Source organism: Peromyscus eremicus, chromosome 6 (assembly GCF_949786415.1).
Source record: "Peromyscus eremicus chromosome 6, PerEre_H2_v1, whole genome shotgun sequence".
NCBI lineage: Eukaryota > Metazoa > Chordata > Mammalia > Rodentia > Cricetidae > Peromyscus > Peromyscus eremicus.
In genome coordinates, this window is record NC_081421.1 from 100,974,220 (window position 1) to 100,999,945 (window position 25,726).

Here is a 25,726-nt window from a genome sequence, read left to right on the forward strand (position 1 = left end):
CATGTTATAGCACATGATAACAAAATAAAGTGTTTTTCCTAAGTGTAAAATATACAATCATTGGGGGAAACGTAATGTTAGTGTGGTGTGTGGCACGTGTGTGTCATGGCGCGTCTCTGGTGACCAGAGGGCAACTGTGCTGAGTCAGTTCCCTTCTTCCTTCTTAACATACGCTCCAGGGATCAAATTCATGTCCTCAGAATGCCATTGTCAGGCAGCAAGTGCCTTTACCTGCTGAGCCATTTTGCCGAACCTCACAATCGTTTTTAAGTGGCGTATGCATTGGCTGTATGTCATTGGGTTGGCTCACTACAGTGTCTCCAGTAACCCTCTAAACCATTAGTTGTATGGATTTTGTGCTGCCCAACAGGACCCCGTCTCCCCTACCTGAGAAAGCATACTTAAAAGAGCAGGCTAGCAATGACATCACTGGGGTATTTTGACTATACCTCCAATGTGCATGCTTTTGAAGTAGACCACTTACAGGGTTGCAGCTTTCGCTGTTGGTCCTGAATCACTTGCAGCACACCTCATGTGCTAACACTGAGCTGAGGATAACCCAGGGCTTTTTCCCAGCCTCCTGAGCCCACACCCCCAACCAGCTTTGCCTTGATGGTCAAAATCAACTCCAGGCTGGACTTGATTTTGAAGGAAATCAGTAATATACCAAGTCTGATGTTCCAGGCCTCCTGTGTGGACAAACTGTCTTTGTGTAATCTTGGTGCCAGATCCACACCCACTGGTGGGCTCAGAAGTCTGTAACACTCTCCCACAGCAATAGAATTGCTAATACAGTGTGCATAATTGACTATCTGAATCTTCAAAAAATCATGATGACAAAATTGAATGACACCTGTATCATAGCAAATAAATAAAAGTTTATTGACCTTTTAAGTTAAAATAAGTTAATCTAACATAAATTTAACAAAATTACTCATAAAAATTATTTTTAAAATCCTAACAATGAATACTAAAAAAGCTTTAGCTCATTAGACAATGCACTCAGCGGTGAGAGCACCAAGGAAGGATACATAGGAGGGAAGGGAAAGGAAGAGAAGGGGAGGGGAGGGGAGGGAACGGGGAGGGAAGGGGAGGGGAGGGGAGGGGAGGAGAAGGGAGGGGAGGGGAGGGAATGGTGAGGGAAGGAGAGGAGAGGGGAGGGAATGGGGAGTGAAGGAGAGGGGAGGGGAGGGGAGGGGAGGGGAGGAGAGGGGAGGGGAGGGGAGGGGATGGGGGAAAACAGAAAAGGGAGGGGAAAGGCAAAGAGAAAGATAAAGGCAAAGAGGAGGGAAAATGGGGAACTTACAAACCTTGGGAAGTTTTAGAGTCTAAACAAAAATTCTTTTTTCTTTATAACAAGGAGATGTTTAGAATCAATAACTTTTAATTCTCCAGCTACTTATAATTTCTAGGATGTAGTACATTAAAAGCCAACATGTATCTTCTACAAAATAAATTTTATCAGAACTTGCTTCTCAGAATATTTCAGGACTCCTGACACAACTTTAGAAATCTATCCTATGCCTCAAAATCTTCACTGCACAGGGAACAGAGAGTTTGATGTAATGGTTTCTTCTACGACCGCCCTCACTGTGCACCTGCGAGTCGGATCATTGGCAGGATTTCTAGCCACACCAAGGGATGTCGAGGGAACCCAAAGGGTGGGTGAGATTGTAGATAGAAGTGAAAGACAGTAACCAAGACAGAACAGCCATGCTTCTCCAGGGGCAGTCACACGAGAGGTACCCAACCAGCCAAGCCAGGTGCTGTGTAGGACAATGTGGCGGTGGCAGTTGAGAGCTTGACTGTGATGGGCAATGCCTGGGTCCTGTCTGTGGCATGGTGACTGAGCAAACCTGGGATTATTATTTCAAAGCCCTCAATCTACTTGGCAGAAGGACTTGGGCATGTTGCTCAGGGACTGCTGCCATCTAACCCCAGCAGGTGTCACAGGGCTTGACATGCCCCTTAACAGATCATGCTGCCTCACCGAGACAGTACCCGGAAGGGCAGAGGACTACAGTCACATCCTTTTAGTTCATGATATTGTGATTCTGCTACTGGGTTTAATCCAGGAGTCTGTGGAGAGTCCCTCTGTTGGTGGACAACTGTCAAGCTCCCCAAAGAGAAGCTGCCCCTTAGCCTTACTTTGCTACCTGGCATCATGGTTCCAAGGAACTTCTAAGTGAGATGCTCCTCTACACATCTGGAACTGGAGACATATCATGTGGCACTCAGTGCTTCCAGATTTTTCCTCCTCATCAGAGCCCCGTCCATCTTCCCAAGAGCCTGGACAAACTCAAGAATAACTTTGGCAGGTTTTGCCTGGTGGCAGCCTCCACAACAGAGGCACACAGAAGTATGTTCAGAAGGCAGTAAAGGACATAATGAAGAACACCCTCCAGGCCCACTGTGGAGCAGTCTGTGGGGCAGCACCAAGGTTTTCGACCACATCTGGCCACCAGTCACTTTCTCAGTCCTCCCTTGGGAATGGAGGTCATCATTCATTTAAGTCCCAAATCCCCTCTTCTTACCAGTTTTCAGGTCTAAGTGTTGGCTAGCTTGCCACAGGCCAGCTTCTCTCCTTTGGGCAATCATCAAAGGTCAGTCTTGGTTAACAGTTCATTCTGGAAGTGCTGTATAAGGTGGATAGGGACCACATGCTGGCGGCATGGCCACACTCCTTCAAAGAGTAGATGACACAGACTAGGAAATCACAGTCCAGAGAACATTCTCAGAGTTTGATGGATGCTTCTCTTCCTCACGTCTGTTTTCAGCCATATTACTTACCAAGTGCTTCCTTCGTAAACCGAATAGAACTTCTTGTGAAGGCTAGCTCTTTCCCACAGTTCATGACTAGGCCTGGAGTGAAGTAGCCCTGTCTCCCGATATCCCCAGGCCAGGATGCAAAATAGTGCTAAGTGACAATGTCAGTCCTCCGAAATGCTGGGCTGCACACTATGCCCTTCATCAATCTTCATAGCCACACTACACACCACTCTTACGATGTGTACAATACTTGTAAAAAGATTATTAAAAAAAAAAACTAAACAGCATTTATGAAGTCTTTATCCCATGTGTTCATGGCCCTACTCTAATTTCCCTGATTTTTTTTAACTAAAAAAAAATTTTTTTTTTTGACCAAGTGAATCCACTGACATTTCTCTTTCAAAATCTTAAAATGCCCTTTTGGACATTGTCTTTCAGTCCATTTTGTGGTTCATTACTGTGCTGGCTAGTTTTATGTCAACTTGACACAAGCTAGAGTCATCAGAGAGGAAGGAGCCTTAATTGAGAAAATGCCTCCATAAGACTGAGCTGTAGGACATTTTCTTAATTAGTGATTGTTGTGGGAAGGCCTATGTACCACCTCTGGGCTGGTGGCCTTGGGTTCTATAAGAAAGCAGAGTGAGCAAGCCTTGGTGAGCAAGCCAGTAAGCAGCACTCCTCCATGGCCTCTGCATCAGCCCCTGCCTCCAGGTTCCTGTTGTGTTTGAGTTCCTGTCCTGACGTCCTTTGGTGATGAACTGTGATGTGGAAGTGTGAGCCAAACAACCCCCTTTCTGACCAAGTTGCTTTGCTCAGGGTGTTCCATCACAGCCACGGAAACCCCGAGTGAGACAATTACATTTACTGACTTGCATGTGCTTAACTAGCCCGGCATCTCCGTGACTGCCAACTCAGTCACGGCAGATAATCTTTTTGATGGATGTCTGTACTTCTGCTTTTGAATCTCTGTTCACTAGGGCTCTTGGCCTCTTTCTCTTTCTTGGGGACTGGCTAGCTTTCTTGCTTTCCAGCATCCTTGTGTTACCGTGACTTTACCCAGTTTGTTGTTGGCCTGAAACCAGCAGTATAGAGGGAGTTTGAGAACTGTCTTCCTGCTTGTGTATTTTTATTTATTTATTTTCTTTCTTCTCTTTTTTTGATCCATTCATCACACAGCAATGAATGAGTTGTTTAATCTCTGGTCCCAGGGAACCTGAGGCCCACTTCTGTCTTCTGAGGGCACTGGGCACACAGGAGGTCCTCAGATGTGTGTTCAGGGAAAACACCAACCCCCATACAAATGAAAAAAGAAACACAAAGGAGCAAACCACTATGCCTCAACAACAACAGAAAAGAAGTATCAAAGGCCTTCTCTCTACCCAGAGAGTACAAACACCGAGGCAGAAGACAGCTGAGCTTAGAGTCCTTTGGCTGCTGGGCATCCTCTGCCCCTTAGAAGATGAAGAAGGGGAAGGGAAGGGAGATGGTGAGGTAACGGGGGAGGTGGAAAGAAATGAAGGAGATTGTTCTTAGATTAACACATCACGAGACCCATGCAGTCCATCGACCATGTTGAAAATACAACCACTGGGTACCATGTTAAAATACAAACCCTAGTTCTACAGAAGTTTTGTGTTTGTTATGTTCCACTTTTTGTACTTAAGTTGACCAATATCTGACTTCAAAGAATGAGATAGAAAAAGCTATTTGTGGACACAAACTTCATTCGGGTCTCGTGTTCACGCACCAGGCAGCAGCGGCGAATGCCCACAGCAAACCCCCTAAAGCACTTTGAACAGTCAGGGCCACCAGGCTTAGCTGGTTATGCTAGCATTTCCTCACAGATCAAAATATACTCTTTTTTAAATGCAGAGTTTACCTATCGTAAGCATTTTCTTGTCAACTTATTTTAGGAACTAAATTGTCCTAAAATTATTATAAGCTTATTAAATACCACTCAAAATTATTTATATGGATGTCATTTGTGTAATAAAAATCAAGGTCATTTGTTGTTTTAATTGAGATGTTCCTCAACTAAATTAAAAAAATACATCAAGGAGTTGGGGATTTAGCTCAGTGGTAGAGCGCTTGCCTAGCAAGCACAGGGCCCTGGGTTCGGTCCTCAGCTCCGGCAAAAAAAATACATCAAAAACTCATTTGTGATTCTCACAGATGATATGAAAGTCTGCTCAAAAGCCATCCAGCAGAGGGTCTACGACAGCCTGAAGCCCTCACTTCTTTGCTCACATTCCTCTCACCTGCAAAACCTCAGCAATAATATTCTGGTCTACAGCCTTCGCTTCTGTAGTTCACCTGAGAGTCCACACTTGTCCGAGAACACAGCAGCAACTTCTCTGCATCGTCTTTGTGCCTCCGTGTCCACAGCTCTCCTATACTCTGTGATCTGGGCGACAGGGTCTCAAACTGGATATAGGTCTCTTTTGCCAAATCATCTTCCCAGAAAGCGTCTGATGTGCATTGCAGTTTGCAGACTTTATATAATAAAAAACAAATGAGGGGCACGACTATAACACAGGCAGTACTGGTCACCACGATCAGGAGTGACCACTGTGAGTCACGTTCTTCCGCTCTGTTGGTAGAAAACATGAGACACTGGTCCTTCCGGGGAGCCGCTCCTTTGGGACAGACACATGCTATATACTGACTGCCGGGTTCCAGGCCATCTATGGTGGCCTGGTTCTTGCCGTAGTCTGCATTCACTGGCAGCAGGTCCTTCTCTCCGTACTTGGAATACAGCACAGTCACAGCAGATCCCCGTGTGGTGGTGTTCCATGTCAAAGTCACACTCACTCCCGTTTCGCTGGCCACCCTGAGGTTGTCTATAGTGGCATTTGTTTCCGTGGGCATTGCCTGGTCCAACAACGCCAACTCCTCTTTCTTACTTGCACTGACTGGAGGAAACTTACCTCCATTCTTCTCCAGCTTTGGGCTGCTTTTCCCGCCGCGGCTGGGGTGGAGCAGGAAGGGCTGGTGGCTCATCCTGACAGTGCTTTCTGAGCTGCTGGTTTTGACACTTGTGGTTGCCGAGGCGACAGAGAAGACAGGAGGCAAAGAGAAGGAAGAAGGAGGCGATGTCGATGTAGATAGAGCAGTCGAGGGGGTGGAATAGGACGCAGTAGAAGAGAGCCCGGGCGACAACCACGACTTAGGTAGAGGTGTTGATCTTCCTGCTCCTGGGTGGGGATCCTGTTCGGGGTGCTCTCCAGGGCTCCTTCCTGTAGTGTCCGGTACTAGGGTGGTCGTAACATCACCAACAACAGTCACCGAAACCACAGCTTCTGATGTCCCGGCTAGATTTTTGGCTTTACACCTGTAATCCCCAGCATCCTTGTGGGAGATGCCGGTCAAGCTGATGATGGACCATCTGACTCCTTCTCCTGGAGACTCCTGAATTACTAGAAGAAAACAGAGGAGTATTCTATGAGGGGAAAAAAGGACAATTTGGAGCAATCCCACCAACTAGGAGGGAAAGAGATTCTGTACACGTCCCTCTCACACAGTTTGGGGAAAGGGCACTTTGGATGCTCTTGCTGGAAGGTAATGGTGCTGAAAATTGTTCATACCAAGTCTGGGACCTGCCGAGTGCTGTGGGGTCTGTCTGTTCAGGAAATGATTGTTTAAAAGTGTGTGGGGATGGAAATCAGGAGATCCGGGTGTGTGGGGATGGAAATCAGGAGATCCAGGTCATAGTAAACGTTTGTCTCCCAAGCAGCTTGCATTGTACACAAGGAAACTGGTAAGTGCAGACCCATATCTCTGCATTTATGAAACAAGAAGATCAGAAAATTAATTTTAAAAGCTGCCTCCTAATTTCGATGGTGAATCTATAAAATGTTTAGCATGAGACTCTACTCAGGGCTACACAGAAAACAAACAAACAAAACCAAAACCAAAACCACCACAACAACAAGACTTTACTTAACTATTTCTCAAGATGTTTTCTCATTGTAATTTAATCCATCTACGCACATGCCCACTAGGCACCAGAGGCCATTGTTGGTCATAGGGAACTTATGGCTTCTATTCCAAACCATTCATCCCTTTTTGTTTGTTTGTTTTTTGAGACAGGGTTTCTCTGTGAACCCTGGTTATCCTGGAACTTGCTCTGTAGACCAGGCTGGCCTTGAACTCGGAGATCTGCCTGCCTCTGCCTCCTGAGTGCTGGGATTAAAGTCATGTGCCACCACTGCCTGGCTGTCATCCATCCCATATTAAACTCAGATAAACTAGAGAATTATAAGCTTACTTGTTTGCAGAATAATATATAGAAATATGCAGAAAATTGCAGTATTTATTTGCTAAACACTAAAATTTTATCTGAAATCAAGACAGAAGCTTCCTGAAGGATAGTATTACATAAAGCAGGGTACCAATAGCCCGGATGTGAAGTCAGTAGCTTAAACTGTGGGCCATCTGCTAGCAATCTACAGGAATATTAGACCTTAACTTCTCTATTCCATCAATTTTTATTTTTTTAACCTCAATCATAATTTTATTGTAAGAGTCCCAAGACTAATCCTATCTTTACTTAAGTGGACCAAAGCCTGGACTTGATCATCACAGGGTTTGAAATGTCTATATAATTAATATTTCTAAAAATTATATTTCTGCTCCAAAGTAAGCTCTCTGCATAATTTAGTATTTAAATGGAGTTGTTCAATATGAAAGCCTTTTTAAAAATGTTCCCAAGGTTTTGCACTTTAAAGCGGGTGTACCCAAGGTAACAGGACAAGACCAAAGCCTTGGTGGCGATCATCTATTTACTTCTACATGCAGTTTCTACATAAGGGAAGAAAATCTAACTTTTTTCTAAGTATTTATACAAAGTGAGAAAATATTGATCAATAAAATGTAGTCTTGAAATCCCTTGTGTCCGGACAACTACGACTATAGTACACAAAGCCCTGGGTTTGAGTCTAAGCACTGAACAAAATCTCATTTGAATTTGTAGGCTAAAGGTGTAACTTTGCTGGCAGAGCACTTGCCTAGCATACATAAGGTCCTGGGCTCAGTTCCCACCACTGAAAACAAAAACAACACTATAAGTCTTGACATTAAGAGAATTAACCAGCCATTTAAAATATGCACAAAGAAGCCAGGTGTGGAGGCACATGCCTTTAATCCAAGCACTCTGAGGCAGAGGCAGGCAGATCTCTGGGTTTGAGGCCAGCCTGGTCTACAGAGCTAGTGGCCAGAGAAACCTTGTCTTGAAAAAATGAAAATAAAATAAAATTTAAAAAACTGCACAAAAAACATGAGATGAAATCCAGATTTTTGTGAACTTGTTCATGCCTGAATACTAATTATACCTGTATGATTAACTGGTGAGCTGTCGGATCTGGTCCACATCAGCTGTGGGGTAGGGTAGCCAGTGGCATCACACCTCAGCAGAACGTTACTACCCAGAGCAGACGTGATTTTGGTAGCCGAGGTCATCACTGAGGGCTTCAGACACTGTTCCAGCTCCGCCCTCTGAAACAAGATTCCTTCCAGGCGCTCGGGTTCACTGCAGACCATCAGAGGATCGAGAAGTATAACAGCATGGTCAGCGACTTTCGACAACTCAATCAGTCTGGAAATGTGACAGTCACAGAACCAAGGGTTGTCCTGTAAACCTACAGCACACAGAGAAAAGGGACAGTGAGGGTCATCCTGAGGAATTCAGTTTGCAGCACGGCTTGTCTGGTGACAGAAGGTTGACACACTATCTCCCTAACACATGAAGTTCTGGGAGGGACAAAGTCCGGTCACCTGCACGTCCACTGTGCCCTAGAAACCAGCAATCTCAATGAGCAATCCTCTTCTTGTTAATGCTCATGACTAGTATTTCCTGACCCCCCACTCCAAACACTAACCTTTGTGTCATTTAATCTCAAGGACCCTGTGAGGAAGTTGGTATTGCTATTATTTCCATTTTAGAGGTGAAGAAACCCAGGCGCAGAGGAGCCAAAATCTGGACCGACATCACATAGCTCATCATTATCTGAGCCAAGATTTGAACCCAGGTACCAGAGAATGCCGTTAAGTACAGGGATAGAGAGACGCATAGTCCTGGAGTGCTCAGAAAGTACCTTCCAGCACATCATACGGTACTAAGAGCTGCCCAGCTCAGCCTGGAATGCTCCGTGGGTTTGTGTAACTTGAAGACATACTGAAGTAAAATGAGGCTAGTGCGGCTGAACCAGCAATAGGAAAAGAGAAGACCAGAAAGTGATATTGCATGGATGTCATACATGGTGGCTACCAAGGTGATGTGCCCAAAATCTCAGTGCAAGAGGCACCAGCTGCAAGGGACATAGATGTTTAGGTGGAAGTCCCATCTTCCCCTACCCCCCTCTCTCCAGACTCTGCCCCTGAGAAAGCCCACCAAGTGGCTCCTCCTCCTGAGATGTTCCAGACCACACCTCCAGGGTATTTAAGGGCATTTAAGGTCTGGCCCATGGACTTGCCTCATGGTTTCCCCTCTTCCCGAGACCACCCAGGAATGCTTTGCTCAGATTAAACCCGGGCTTTTAATTCAGCCTGATCTGATTTATTGCATCGGCGGAGAAACTCAATTTCGGGATACAGAAACCTTTCAATAGAGGCTGAAGATTTCCTGCGCTAAGCTCCTTCGGTGTCTACCTCAGCCTTGGGAACTGTGAGCTGACGTCGTTTGGCTCAAAGGAGCCTGCCACTGAGAGCTCAAAGGAAGCGGAGTGTACAGTTATCAGAAGGGAGAAGAAAGATCGTGCTGCAGCGTGGCAGAAAGCTCAGTGGCATTGTCATCAGGGGTGAGAGTGAAGAGTAGAAAGCATGAGTATGTACCGAATGTTCTCTACCTAAGGGAATGCCCAGAAAAAACCACAGAAGCTGGTGCTGGGGAGGGGGCTTCTTGCTAGTAAAGGGGGCCACAGCCGAAGAACCCTTCAATATAAAAGAGCCAGAGTCATTGGGCTCATTCCCAGCCTCTCCAAAATTACCAAATTAAGAAAGGCATTCAGAGCAAAAAAACAACCCATAGCGAGACTTTGAAAGTCTTGGAGAGACCCAGGAAGGTTCTTTAGAACGTACCCTCGGACAAATGTCATTGAAGATACTTTCCTGCAACATAAGCTTGAGACAAGGCTGACCTTGGAGACTTGTAGTTACAGCTTTACTGAGAGCATGGCACCTGGGCTGAGAAGAAAACAGAGAACTGTGATTTAGGGGAGTCTCTCAGTGCTGGACGAGGAACTGTCCATTTCTGGGCTATGTTTTCACGGGAACTGTGACAGCAGGCCGTGAGGGCTCCTTCTTCTGCCTGGACTGATTTGCTGTGGGATGGTCTGTATGGCAAATGTGTTGCTCTGATTGGTCAATAAATAAAACACTGATTGGCCATTGGCTAGGCAGGAAGTATAGGTGGGACAAGGAGGAGAATAAAGCTGGGAAGTGGAAGGCTGAGTCAGAGACACACTGTCAGCCGCCATGATGACAAACAGCATGTGAAGATGCCGGTAAGCCATGAGCCACGTGGCAAGGTATAGATTTATAGAAATGGATTAATTTAAGCTATAAGAACAGTTAGCAAGAAGCCTGCCACGGCCATACAGTTTGTAACCAATATAAGTCTCTGTGTTTACTTGGTTGGGTCTGACCGGCTGTGGGACTGGCAGGTGAGAGAGATTTGTCCTGACTGTGGGCCCGGCAGGAAAACTCTAGCTACAGTGGTTACTTTTTAATCTCGTATTTGAGAAGTTTGTTTTTCTCCTTGGAGTAAATAACCTTGAGTTCTTCCCTCTTACGTTAAATCCTGTGAATCTGTGACTAGTCCGCTAATGAATGTTAATTTGCACCCTTTCCTTTTAATATTGGCTCCTTCCCCTGGTTGTATGCTGTAAGCGAACTTCTTGGTTTCTTTCTTATATTGAACAACTGAGTGTGGCTATGAGACTTAATACCTAGGCTGAAATTCTAATTCTCAAAAGCTCTACAACGTTATACAACATGCAGTAACCTCTCCCAGAGTGTAAATAATGGCAACTATTCTGCCACAGATTTACACAGGAAAAATGCACTTAATTAGAATAAAGGAGATTTAGGAAAAATTAAATATTATGATTTGGTAAACTAGAAAACCTCTAAAATAACCTTTCTGCATCAGTCTGTACAAAAACCATTCCAAAACCAAAGACCTTTAATATAAGACCTGAAACTAAGATGCTACCAGATGAAACATGTCAAGATATAAGCAGAAACAATGAATTTCTGAATAGGATTTTAATACCTTAAGTAATAGCAAGAACCGACAAATGGCATTCTATCAAATTAAAAGGTTCTGTACAGCAAGGAAGCAGTTAGCAGCAAAGAGACAACCAACTGACAGAATGAGAGAAAAGTCTATGCAGTCACTCACCCAACATGGGGTGAGTAACCAGAATTCATGAAGAACTCAAAGAAGTAAACAGCACAAACACAAACAATCTAATCAGTAAGTTGGCAAATGATCTGAACACTTTCCAAGCAAAGAAGTATCAATGGTCAATAAACATATGAAAAATATTTCCTATCCTTAGTCATCATGGAAATGCGGATTGAAATTGAGAGTCCATCTCACTCCTGTCAGAATGACTAACAGTAAGAAAGCAGAGGACTTGGGATGCAGCCTGCTGAGGGAAGCCTTGCAGGTGCCTGCCAGGCTCGCCACCCTAAGTTCAATTCCCAGTGTGAGGAGGGAAGGAAGGGAAGAAGTGAGGGAGAGAGGGGGGAGGGGAGAAGACAGGAGGTAAAGGAAAGGGAAGAGAGGAGAGGAAGACAAGACAGTATGAATTCTGGGAGAATGCCGGAGAGGAAGGCCTCGCATATGCTATTGGTGGGAATATAAATTAGCACAGCTACTACAAAAATCAGTATGTACTTTCCTCAAAAGATAGTGTGGTAGCCCATGCCTGTAGTGCCAGCACTGAGTCACAAGGATTATATGTTCCAAGACAGCTGAGACTCTGTCTCACAAAAATTAAAAATAGAACTAACATACGATGCTACCTCTGAACATATATCCCCCCCCCCTTCAAAATCAAAGTCAGCTTGCTGTAGATATCTGCATCCCAGGTTTTTCATGCTACCATTCACACAGGCAAGTTAAGACCTCAGCCGAGGCGTCCATCAAGAGATGAATGGACAAGGAAGCTGTGCCATATACACACAACGGAGCTTTATTCGGTGTGGCTGTCTAGTTTTACATCAACTTGGCACACGTTAGGGTCGTCTGGGAAGAAGGACTCTTGAGAAAATGCCTCCTTAGAAAATGCCTGTAGGCAAGTCTGTAGGGTGTTTTCTTGATTGAGGACTGGTGTGGGAGGACCCAGCTCAGGGTGGGCGGGGCCACCCCTGGGCAGGTGGTATACTTGTACTAGATGGTACAAGCGGGCTTAACAAGCACACCATGAGGAGCAACTGAGTAAGCAGCATTCTTCCTCTGCTTTAGTTCCTGCCTCCAGGTTCCTGCCTGGCTTGAGTTCCTGCCTAGGACTGTCACCTGGAAGCACAGGATGAAACAAACCCTTTCCACCCCAACTTGCTTTTGGTCATGATGTTTTATCACACTAATAGAAGAGTGAAATTATCATTTTCAGAAAAATGGATGAAACTGGAGCTCATCGTATTGATCCAAAAATCCAGATTCAGAAAAACAAACATCATGCTTTCTTGTAGAAGGAGGGGAAAAAGGATATGAAGGTAAAAGGAAGACTGTTGAGGATATGGAAGGAGATATGAAGGAGTGGTGAGTAGAGATGATCACACAGGGATGGATTTGATTAAAATACATTGTATGTATGCTTGACAATGTCACAATTAATATATGATCACTGAAAAAAGAGCTAGCCTGGAGATGCGGCTTGGTGATAGAACACTTGCTTAGCATGTGCAAGGCCCTGGGTTCAATCCCCAACACCCCTCCCTTTTAACAAATGATATTTGGACCTTTTTCACTCTGACCTACACAGTTGAGCAAATTTATTGGATTCGTTGGTATACACAGTGTCAGAAATTTGTAAAAATCACAAAAGGTTAGAAGTCGACTGGAATTCCAGAAGCACGGACTGTGATTAGTAATAAGTCAGTGACACAGATATATGGCTCCCCCGTCACAACTGGTCAGGTCTCAGAGTGAACGTCCAGTCATGGACCTGCTCACTAATTTAAGAGCTAGGACACTAGTGAGAAGGACAAGAGGTGGGCAGATGTAACAAGTCAAGTGCTTTCCACTATGTCTATGCTGTCACCGTGCCAAAGAATGTGAGAAGCAACATGTGACATCCAAAGATTCAGAGTGGCACACATGTACACCCGCCTTAGTGGTGGAGAAAAGATAAGAGATAATATATACGGTATTCATATTGACATAAAATATGAAGAGCATTATGTTTTAGATCAATCAGTTTGGGCCAGCATTCAATGTATAAAACTCTATGCTCACCACAGTCAGTACCTGTTTTTAAACTTCTGAGTGTGTGACTGTGTGAGCGTATGTGCATCATATGTGTGCAGCTGTGCACAGAGGCTGGAGGCATCAGGTCACCTGGAACTGAGGAGCAGACAATTGTGAGCTGCCCAATACGGGATCTGGGAACTGGATTCAGGTCCTCTGCTGGAGCTTTTAACCACTGAGTTGCCTCTCAAGCCCCAGCTATTTCATTATTTGACTTTGAGATGGATGTTTAATCTGCCTGACAGATCAAAGTCACCATTTCCTATAACAGTTATGTGTGGAGTACTTTTCTTTAAAAATTCCTTGGCTGGCAATGCCGGACATTTTCCCACACGTCAAATATTGCACTTGTCAAGCACTGTAAAAGCACCAAGATTTGACCCCAGCCCATGATGAGTGACCCATCCCAGTTTGCCCAGGATTTTACTGACTTTCCGCATTGAGAACCACACCCTGGGAAACCTCTCAGTCTGGACAAGCCAGCCTGCCACTGTGTTATGGAACTTTGGCCAGAGTTGAAGGTCTGATCATCACAGCTATGTAGAGAATAATTATCTTTGTTATACAGGCAATGAGCATTTGCTCTGGGAGGGGTCTTATCTCTACAAAGATTTTTCTTTAACAGAAATCTTGACAAAGAGCGCAGAATAGAAGGGAGCATCGGTTCTCACTTCAGAATAGAAGGGAGCATCAGTTCTCACTTCAGAATAGAAGGGAGCGTCGGTTCTCACTTGTGCCCTCAGACATTCGGAAAGCCGAGCACAGCAAACTGTCCAATGAGGACACCAAGCAGCCTCAGTTCTCACAGCCCCACGACCCTCCTAACGAAAGGCAAACCAGGGCTCAGGAAGGAGAGGAAGCCTGTCTAAAGTTACGCAACTGGGCGGGCAGGATTTGAACACGTGCCTGGATCTTACAACATCCAGAATTCTAGCTTGCTGTGACTCACACCACACTCCGCTCTTGTGACCTTGGGAAGACATTGCGTTTCTGATCCCACACCAGAAGAGACTAAAGCACAGAGGGATTACTACTTTGACTTCTTAAGTTGCTTAGCGTCCCAGGTAACCCCACATTTCTTTAGCCTCCTAATCTAATAAGCCTTCTACCGTAATTTATCTCTGTCAACCAAAAACATCTACATCCGTGGGTGGTGGCTGTGTTATTATTATCTTTAAGTAAAAACGTCAAAGCAGCAGTATCTATCCGCAGTACGAGTGTCTATACACTAACAGTTGCATTCATACTTTAAAACTATTAAAATATGTCAGCTATGAAAAGATCAAAAACCAACTCTACTGGTTACATATAAAAGCTATATAACCAAGAGGACAGATTTTTAAATTCCTTAAAAACATGAAGCCTGTTTGCTCCAGTTTTGAAACATTGAAGGTCAAAGGTACCATTTTTAAGATGGGAATACACATAGTTTTACAAGAGCCAATGGCGTTCACTCATCCACCTTGTGTTTTTCCTCATGGGGACAAAGGTACAAAAAGTCACCAAGGTTAAACTATTGCTCACATTCTTTGAAGGGAATACACCAGTCACAACCACAGTGATTTGCACGAATTAATTTGTTTTATGACTACTCTCGGATGGGGCCACTGAGTGCTGCTTCACCTTTCAGAGAGAGAAATTCACTGTTTTTCATGCATCAGAACAGCTGGGTCACATAGGCTCTTTGCGTGTGTGCGAGTGTGTGTGTGTGTGTGTGTGTGTGTGTGTGTGTGTGTGTTTGGGAAAGCAGAGAGAGATTCTTAAGCAAAGCTTACTCTGCAAACTCTAACCCTTCCCAGCAAAGCTGAGGCCTTGTTTAGCTTTGTGGGGACTGCTGTGCAGCCACACAATGGGAAGGGAAAGCCTCGCCCGCCGGCAAATGATGTTTGTTAGAACAACCAGACGTCTAGAAAATAATAAACCGCAACTCCTGCTTTGCGTCACATACAGAGACTGTTTTGAGGTGGGTCATAGTCCTAAAGATTCTGCCTATAAAGAAAGCAGAGTCCCTCTGTGATCTGGTGGTGGGTGCATGTTTCTTAAATGGTTCTCAGAAAGTACTAAGGGTAAAATAATAATAAGTCACATGTTACCAAAGTTTAAATCATTCCTACCAAATACACTATGTAAAAGATGAATAGGTAAGCCAAAATTAAAGAAAGTGTTTATAACTGATTAAAGATACACATTCAGCAGTAAAGAAAAATGGAAAATGACCCTTAAAAATAGGCAAAAGACCTGAACAGACAGTTTGTGGAGGATTATGTACAAGTGGCTGGGGAGAAAATGGCAACCTAGTTGACATCATTAGTCACTAGAGTAAAGCAAAATGATTCAGCTCCCTGATTGGTCTGCTGACTCCCCAGAGGAGCTGAAATGGAAAGGCTCAGCACTGCAAAGTGTTGGGGAGGATATGGAACACCCAGGCTGTCACACAGGGCTAGGGACCATGCATAGTGCTATATCTCCCCTTTGGGACATGAGCAGTTTCTTTAAAACCTACATGTTCCGTGATCCTTTAGCACAGCAATGTTGATCTTAGGAACTTATTCAAGAGAAAGAAAACTATACACCACACACAAAAAAAACCCTTTGTATGAGAGTATATAAATAGAGTCAAATTCATAAAATCCCAAACTGGAAAGAGTCAATGCATCCAACAATCAGAGACAGGCGGAATAACTGGTTCACACAGTGAAACTCTGCACTAAGAAATGGCTGACAGGTGAGATGACATGCCTTGAAGCAAGCTGCTGAGGTGAAGAAGCCAGGCACAAGCATGTATGTTACAGGACATCATTCCCGTAGCATGTATGTTACAGGACATCATTCCCGTAGCACGCTAGAGCAGGTGATGGAAATCAACAGAAGGGCTACCCAACATAGGAGTGTCACTGGGAAGTGGCACAAGAGATCAAGGTAATGGCCGTTTTGGGTGATGGAAAATTCCCCATCTTGATGAAGGTATCATTTTCAAGGGTATGCATTTGTAAGAATTTAGCGAACTGTATACATCAGATCTTGTATTTCACAATGTACAAAGCATATCTCAGTCCCTCAATTTAAAAAAGAAGCTTACAAAAGACAAATGATGTCTTTGGAGATGAACTATGAATTTGAGAGCTGATTGTGCCTCCTTCTCAGCTGTTAAAGAGAGTGGTGATAAATATAAACCTACCTCCCCAGGCTGGTGTGACCTGGCAAGAAGGCAGAGTGTATTCATAGACTCTGGAAAATGGTTGTTGGACTGAATTAATGCCTTCGGGAAAATCTGTGGAAATATTCAGGCTGCCACTGCCCTTCAGGCAAATTCCATTCTGTTTACAAGTGAGCAAGTTTAAGTAGCAATGAAAAAACCCTGAATAAAGCATTTGGTGCCCCCTCCAACTATGAGTTTTCCCCTCTAAGGTAAACAGTGGCTGTCTTTACATATGTGCCTGTGGAAATACTTGCTGGTTGGAAATTTACTTGTATTAAAATCTTTAACTCGAATTCCATAGTTAATTTAAATGTTTACCCACATGACTCTAGTTTGGGGTTTTATCAACACATTACAATGTCCTAAGTTGGTGGTTTTACTCACATAGATGAGAGAGAGCAGCTGAAATTTTGTCCCTATTTTTTTTTCCTTTTAATTAAATAAACACACAATGTAAAAAGGGCAGCCAAATGAGCATACATTCCATACTATGTCACAGAGGAATGGGAAGAGGCACGGGTCCTACCCCAGCTTCCCCACCGTGTGGTGCGTGAGTTGGGGCAAGTGTTGACTGTGCCTTGGGTCTTTATCTGTTATGTGTTATAACATGGTCCCTACCACAAGTTTAGACCCAAGCCCAGAAGAGTAGGCATCTGTAGAACCTCCATCTATTACCAGCAGCAATTGCAGCCCCAGGAGCTGGATGTGCAAGATCTACCCTCCCAAGCTTTGGTCTTGCTTTGGCCCTATATGTCTTTCTTTACTATGTCTTTATTTCTCCACTGGAATAAGAGTGTTTACTCCATGCAACTGGCTATTATAAGCATGTAATTTTTTTATGTTTAACATGTGGCCCACATTTAAGAGATTGTCTGAAGTCTCAGAAGAGTCTGTGGATTTTGGAACAATGTTAGGACTGTTAACAACTTGGGAGACTTTTTAGATATGAACTCAAAGCATTTGCATTATGAGATGAAAATGAGGGGTGGGATGTTATGGTTGATTCAATCATTCATTCATTTATAAATATTCCATCTCTTTATTTTGAGAGTGGCTGTATATGTGAGCCACAGCTCAACATCCAGCATCTAAGACTCCTGATAGAATCATCTGGGCTCCAACAGTGTTGGGCAGTCCTGCAAACTGATGCCCAACGTCTGCAAACCACACCATCAGGTTTATCACAGCAACAAGCTGCTCTTGGTACTGATCTTCTACATTGGTTCCTTTTCTATTACTGTGACAAGGCAACTTCAGAAAGGGAAGGTTTGCACATACATGTACTCACATGCACAGACATTACATCTTATAGGAAAAGTAGGTAAGTAGGTGTAGATTAACTGAATTCAGGATAGGGGCTGAGGCTCAGGAATATATGCTTATATATTTAGCAGGTGCAAGGCCCTAGGTTAGATCCTCTCTTGTGGGATATTTTGATCTCACTCTGACGATAGCTAACCACCTGACTGACGATAAAGCTTACCTTGAATCAGATGGTGGAGCTAGCTATTAGCTGACCAAAATTAGCCATAGAGGTTTTGGAAGAGAAACACAGGAAGTAGTAAGGAGGGGCTTAGAAAGAGGCTTGGCCCTTTTGGATTGAGGAAGGAGGGAGAGAGGAGGTCACTGGTCACTTCTTTCCACCGCTTCTCTTATCAATTAGGTTTTTACCCTGATATCTGAGTCCCAAGTATTTACTGATAAAAGAATAATTAGATAAATGCTTCATCTGGCACCATTTTATTTTGACTCTTTAAAACTTTTCTTAAGGTATAAATATTATCTCTAAACTTATAAGATTGTTGTATATATGTTTAAATTTTCTGTTATGATATTAATGGTCATATAAAGTACTAACTAATTCTAGAAATAGGCTTCATCTAGCTTCCTATACATGATTTCAGGCTTGAGTCTGAAGCAGGTAATTAGGAATTAAGTTTGTATACCCCAGGTGTATTGATAGATTGTGGTCCTTTAACCTCTCTGAGATCTGCTGCATATGACAATTTAAAATGTTTAAGTTTTCTTCAGTGACCCATGACCATTCCTGACAGTGATCTTTGAGGTCCCTAAGAAGATGATGGGGCCCCACAATGATGAATCCATTTGGATTGTGGTAATGCCACTAAGCTGACAAACACCACTCGAAGATCTGCTTTGGACTACAAACTGCTCAGGACACTTTCAAGGTGGTTAGCTAAGATGGTCCAGCCTCATAGACTACTAGGCCAGGACTTCAGATAAGCTCTGCACTTTCCCATCACACTGAGACTGGACAACAGCTAGCTCTCCCAGGACTTAATCATTATCTCCGTTTTCTCAGGGTCCCTTAAAGATGCCATCACCCCAACAACCGGAAGTAATTTAAGAACACAACGCCCACATTCCCAAGAGGTGGGGTGGTGGTTTTTGGTCATTCAATGGATTATGGGTGTTTATCATTGTTTAGTGGGATTGGTTAAAGTTGTTGGTGGTCATGGTCAGGGAGAAAGCTGAGCAAAGGAGATTAGATTCAGGTATCTCATTATGAAAAGAAAAAGGGAGATATAGAAATGATAGTATAAAAGGGTAGATTATTGAATCTACTTTTAAACCAAAAAAGCAACTACTTGTCTTAAATATTTTACATTGGTATGGATTTTTGTAGATTGATTTAAGGTTATTTTTGTTATACTGTATATATGTTTTTACTCTTGTTTAATGTATTGTATCCATGCAGCTCATTTAACAATGTAATGTAAATTTCTAGTCCTTGAGAGCTATTATTATAAACGATTTAAGATAATTAAGAAATACAGGTTAGTAGTTAGTCATCTAACAATCAAATTGTGGCCATGTTAAGTATATTTTCAAGGTCAAACAGATATATTTTAGATAGATAAATGGTCTTCAAATACATCAGAGACCTACAGAATATGGCATTTTAAGATGTTTTAATAACACAAGGCTTTTCATGACAGTGAGACACGTCTGTTCCTCACAGCACCAATTTCCTTCAAAAAAGGATGATGAGCACTGAAGAACCTCCATATGGAGTTTGCCCTTATTGTGGCAAGGCTAGCCATTTGGGCAAGAAACTCCCCTTGCCTCAACTACTGACAGTATGCTGTCCAATTGGACAAGCAGGACACAAAAGAAGGTGACTGCTGAACTTTGTCAAGACAAGGTAGGACAGTCTTTCAAAATTCCTGCTTCACAAAAAAAGTCTGTCAGATATTCTAGGCCTGTAGGCCAAAGATTGATGCCCCAACATTGCAGAGGAATCTTGGGTGACTATCCAGGCAGCCAGCTGTCTCTGTCATTTCTATAGTTTTGGAAGTTGTTTGCTCTGCACTTCCTGTTTACTCAGGTAATATATCCTTCTCAGGTCTCTGATGGGAGTTAAAGATTAGATAGTTATATCATTTTATTACCAAATTCAAAAGAGAAACTTACAAAAGAGATGTAAAGTTTATAAGGTTAAGAAACATAAAAACTTAAGTTGTTTATCTAAGAAGATGTTTTAAAGTCTAAAAAGATAATTAGGATGGTAATATAAGTTATGATAGAAAGCAGCTTAGGTATAAAACTTTGGACTCACTAAGATAGGATAGATAATATGATACTTTCTCCAAATTTGCCAAATATAAATAGACTGAACATTGTGAATGTAATTCTTACCTGGTAATAATCCTTATTGTATATAGTTTTATTATGTTAGAGTTAAAACCTTTCCTTTTCATTTAGACAATACTAATTGTTAATTATTCTTACTATATACAGTTTTACTGTGTTAAAGTTAAATCCTTTCCTTTTTTTTTTTTTTTTTTTTTTGCTTTTTTTCAAGACAGGGTTTCTCTGTGTAGTTTTGGCCTGTCCTGGATCTCACTCGGTAGACCAGGCTGGCTTTGAACTCACAGAGATCCATCTGACTCTGCCTCCCAAGTGCTGAGATTAAAGGTGTATGCCACCACCACCTGGCCTAAATCCTTTCCTTTTTATTTAGACAAAAAGGGAGAAATGTTGTGGAATATTTGTGTATACTATAAAGAAGTGTCTCTGTGGAAGGTGCCTTCTAATTGGTATAATAAAGAACTGAATGGCCAATAGCTCGGGCAGGAGAGGATAGATGGAATTTCCGTGGAGAGAGAGAAGAAGAGGAGGAGGAATCTAGGTGCTCAGATTATGCCAGCGAGACTCTGAAGAAGTCCAACATGCAGTACAGAGCAGAGGTAATTGAGCCATGTGGCAGAAGGTAGATTAATAAAAGTAGGTTAATTTGAGTTATAAGAGCTAGTTGGGAACAAGTCTAAGTTAAAGGCCAAACTTTCATAATGAGTAATAAGTCTCTGTTGTTATTTGTGGGCTGGCGGTCCCAATGAGAAAGTACTGCTACAATCCTCAGTTTTACACACACACATACACACACACACACACACACACCTAAAACCATGCATAACAAGGTACCTACACATAGGATGCCCAGAAGCTTGTGAGCTTACCAAGAATAATTCTTCTCAGTGGAAGATCCAGGCTTCTGGAAGGTGTCACAGCTAAATGGGACCAGCTGTCCAGAAAATCTGGTGGCAGTGTGGCTAGTCTGTTGCTTGACAAATCCAAGTAGGTAAGGTTCTTCAGATATCTGACCACCTCGTTTGGCACGCTGGCTATCCTGTTATTGTGCAAGTCCAGTGTCCGCAGGTGGGGCGTGTCCAGCAGAGACCCCCATGGGAAAGCCGTCAGGGCATTCCCGTCCAAACGCAGCTCATGCAGCTGCTTCAGGTTATAAAAGCTGCTGGACTCCACACTGGCCACCGAGTTGTACGTCAGCCAGAGGTACTGCAGCTCCACCAGGTAGTAGAAGGCCTCTGAGGGGATCCTTCGCACCACAGTCTTCTCTATCCGAAGCTTCACAGTGTCCACCGGGAAGTTCGTAGGAACTTCATTCATATCCAGGTCGTTACACAACACTGACCTAGGGTCACAAGAGCAATGCAAGATGATCTACTCTCCAAGACTCATTGTAAAATACAGCCTTATTTGAAACATGTATCAGTTTTTCATTCCCTACTAGTTTCTGACAAAGTATTTGTTTAGTCTGGAAAACCTATTTATTAATAATGTCACATCATCATCATCATCATCATCTCCTTCCTCATCATTATCATAATATGGTAACCATTAAATTGAACCATACCAAATGGCCATTTTCACAGTAAAAATTGATCAAATATGAGCAATTTCATGGAGTTCAATGGATATTTATGGAGGGTCTTTCATGCTCATAACACCTGTCCAAAGAGACAGATACTAGGTGACAGAATAAAGCTGAGCTCTGCTGCCTTCTCTGTGGCCAGGGAATGCCACTTCACCAGAATCACAGTCCCATCGTCATATTATGATGATTGATTTCAACGGATGTAAAATTCTGTCTTCCTAGCATGTAAGTGCTCGGTCAACATTGCTGCTATTACCAAGAACCTGTTAAACATCTAAAATAATTTGTGCCCACCAATGGTAGATGACTTCTCAATGTCATCCAGCTAGTGGGATGCTATAAAACTACCTTGCAAACCCACTTCTGTCCAACTCCTAAGTGAGTGAACCTCTTTAAGAAACAGTCAATTTAGAGCCGGGCGGTGGTGGCGCACGCCTTTAATCCCAGCACTCGGGAGGCAGAGCCAGGCGGATCTCTGTGAGTTCGAGGCCAGCCTGGGCTACCAAGTGAGTTCCAGGAGAGGCGTAAAGCTACACAGAGAAACCCTGTCTCAAAAAACCAAAAAAAAAAGAAAGAAACAGTCAATTTTAAAAGAATCCCCTGAAAACCATAAATTGGGGGGATTTATGGTTATAAAGTGTTTGCCTAGCATTCACCATGTCCTGAGTTAGATCCCCAGCACACAATAAACCAGGCATGGCTCATACCTGTAATCACAAAAGTCAGGAGACAGAGGCAGGAGGATCAGACATTTGAGGTATCCTGAGGTATAGAGACTTTCAAGCTAGCCTGGGCTATATGAGAATCTGTCTTTTTTTTTTAAGAATCATAATTGATCCTTTTATGAGAGAACCACTTCTGGGGGAGGGGCAGCAAATGTCCATAAATTGCTTTTTGCCTAAAGAGTAGACCAGAAACAAAATGTATTTCTGTTGGCAGTGACTGACTGAAGAGCCCTTGAACAAACCATGCTGTGAATTTGTTTATTAGCATGAATAAAATAGAGTAGAAAAAAAAAAACTGTCCTGTGTGTGGGTTTAAATGGGAGGGATCTCAAATCTTAGATTTGTTCCAGTCTGAAAAACTACCTGCTTATCCTCTACACCCATCTGAAATGCTTAAAGTGAATAAGCAGTTTTGAAAAGAAAATAACATTCAAATTGGGATGCATAACAATAAAATGACCATCCTGGAACCACATCGCAGCAAGCCCGTGAATTAAGAAAGAAAGGAAGGAAGGAAGGAAGGAAGGAAGGAAGGAAGGAAGGAGGAAAGAAAGAAAAGTAGCCCACAGTGTAAACAGGAGAAGACAGTAGAGAGCCACGAGGCCTTGGCAGCAGCACCTCCCTTCTGTCCCTTTAGAAGACCACAGGGAACCACGAATGGTCTCTGGGCTACTTTTTAGTTTGACCTCTCTATCACAAGTTTCGGAGTCGCTTTGCAGCAGAATGATAGCGTTTCTGCTCCTTAAGTAGGCATTTCAATGTGCTATTGTAGGAAGAAGCTGGGTCCCCAGCTGGAGCCACAGCACCTTGGTTAGCTCAGTGGCTGCATCACGGGGTGCTGAGACCCAGGACGAGGCAGACATTGTCCCTTGCAGTTTTGTTTCCTCGCTTACCCTTGACAGGTACTGAGTAGAATCCTTTGCGGGTGGGTCTCGGTGGGCATAATGTTCTGTGGCTTTTGTAAAACCCACCATGGCGGGGCCACCACCGAGAAGGAAACATTCTGACAATTTTCTAATTAGTTCCCTGGCCTGGTCATCGAGTACCATGAGTCTCTGGGAAAACAGGCTCTGTGTGTGTTCTTGTCGTTGCATTTTACTTCTCAGGGAATGTCTCAAAAGGGTACCAAGAGTCAGCTAAGTAAAACTATTCACAAATACATTTTAGAAGTATTAACATTTTGTTTTTTGTTTTTTGTTTTTTCAAGACAGGGTTTCTCTGTGTAGCTTTGCGCCTTTCCTGGAACTCACTCTCTAGCCCAGGTTGGTGAGTATTAACATTCTTATCATCACCACCATCATCATCATCACCACCATCACCACCATCATCACCATCATCACCACCATCACCACCACCATCATCATCACCACCACCATCATCACCATCATCTTCATCACCATCATCACCACCACCATTGTTATCATCACCATCATCATCGCCATCATCATCATCACCATCACCACCATCACCATCATCACCATCATCATCACCACCACCATCATCACCATCATCATCACCACCACCATCATCACCATCATCATCACCATCATCATCTTCATCATCACCAACACCACCATCATCATCATCATAAGCATTGCTGTGCTGGATATCAGACTCCTGTCCTTAGACATGCCAGGCAGTGCTGTACCATTGAGCTACACCTCAGCTCTAATTATTATTTGATTAAAGTTGTGTTATTATTCTATTAAATTTTGTTTCAGAAACTCATTGTTTATTTCAACTATCAAAATCCCAAGAATCCATTTAATTTTTAGTAAATACTTTCAGAAAACCAGAGTCTACTGTGCCCGGCTAACAAGAGCTCTGTTTTGCATTTGCCTACATGGAAAAGAATTCATATGCATCATAAATGAATTATAATTCTTCCTACGTTAAATCAATGTAAAGGATTAATAACTTCTATGAGGGCCTACAATATCTGCAACAGGTGGTATTTCCCAAACACCTTTACTTTGGTAAATTCCACTCAAATAAAAAAAAAAATTATTAACCTCACCAACTTCACTCTTGTCCTTCCTACTACCAAATTGACAGTGTAAACTATTCCCAGGTGAAATGGGAAACCCTGATAGTGGAGAGCATGGATAAGCTTGCAGCTCCTACTCAGCCTCGCTCTCTTGTACTTTCTGCAACAAGCCTGCTCCCCACCCCATCCCATCCCATCCCACCAGCCCACCCCACACTGAGCATTGCTCTCCAAGGGGTGTGTTGTGCATATGAGTGTAATAAATATTTTTGCAAGCAGAAAGTACTTTTGAAGTTTCAGAGAGCCTTCTGAGGCTTCTGTTGTTCATGATAAAAATAACAGGGCAGTGGGCAACCAGCTAATAACAACTGAACCTAATCTCGTAGAATCTAAACTTCCCCTGATTTTTAATTTAAAAAATTGCTTTTATAAAATCAGACTGGTTTGTTGGGGTCCTTTTCACCAGGACAATCAGAATACTTAGTAGCAAAGAGAGGGGCATACCTTGATCCTGAGCCGTCATTTCTGCCGTGATAATCACAGGTGCACTCAGAGGGACAGGTACAGCTCACTCCTCCCAGAAAACTAAGCACAAGGCACAGACATGCAAAGAGCCACATCGCTCCAAAGTGGCTATCTGAACAAAAGGTAAGTGGCAAATCAAGAGCATGTAGAAGCTGGTGTGCTGGGATGCCAGCCGACATTTAGCATCAGCAGCTTAACCAGATTAGTCGAGATCTGCGTTACTTAACCTTCAAGTGTCTTGCAGGGGATCAATGCACCCAGCCTTTGAATACGGGCTCAGCCAGGTAACACACTTGCTTCGAAAATGAAAATCAAACCCTTCAGGACAATTTCAATAGCCGCCCATGTCTAGATTCACAAGGAAACCCTTAATCAGGTGCCTTTCCTATAGATGGAACTGTCACTATAGCTTAAAAACACACCCAGTGTTTAAAAGAACTCAGTATGTTGGTCTAAACTAAAATTTTCAGTAGTTTTTTTTATATATTCATCGTCTCTTTTACTTCTTGCATCTTCACCAGCAAGTGTGACTTGACTTCAAATTTGCTTCAAATACAGTTACCAGTGTTGCCCCGTTCTGTCCATCTCCCAAAGCCAAAGAAGTGAAGCCCATGTCATTATATGAAGACTCTTTAATCCACTCCTGATGCGTCAGGGCTATGACTGCAGTGACAGTATGTCTTGAGTCTCTCCAAGATCATCTCTGTAGGCACATGATTTTCCTAAGCATGTTCATTTCTAACGAAGGTAACTATTTCTGTTCAAAACTATATTTTATTCCAAGTTTGGAGCACCAAAATCCTACTTAAAGAAGAGCCCAGGGCTGGAGATGCAGCTCAGTTGGAAGAGT

The 25,726-nt window shown here is 43.1% G+C and overlaps 1 protein-coding gene across 1 annotated transcript; it reads right to left on the minus strand.

Moving 5' to 3' along the window:
- Positions 1-5,037: 5,037 nt before the first annotated feature.
- Lrit3 (leucine rich repeat, Ig-like and transmembrane domains 3) lies at positions 5,038-24,971 on the minus strand. The gene is made up of 4 exons (XM_059265008.1): positions 24,856-24,971; positions 20,924-21,396; positions 8,100-8,405; positions 5,038-6,185 (listed from the first exon to the last, which is right to left on the minus strand). Exons 1-4 carry the CDS (start codon positions 24,969-24,971, stop codon positions 5,038-5,040), a joined length of 2,043 nt encoding a protein of 680 aa, XP_059120991.1.
- Between the last annotated feature and the right edge of the window lie 755 nt (positions 24,972-25,726).

Bases quoted from the DNA above. Each gene is read 5' to 3' on its own strand.
- Lrit3 (XM_059265008.1), bottom strand. From the start codon at position 24,971: ATGTGGCTCTTTGCATGTCTGTGCCTTGTGCTTAGTTTTCTGGGAGGA. The intron at 21,397-24,855 runs GTATGCCCCTCT...TTGTGACCCTAG, and splicing joins AATGACGGCTCAGGATCAAG to GTCAGTGTTGTGTAACGACC. The intron at 8,406-20,923 runs GTAAGCTCACAA...TGTGTGCTGTAG, and splicing joins ACTGAGAAGAATTATTCTTG to GTTTACAGGACAACCCTTGG.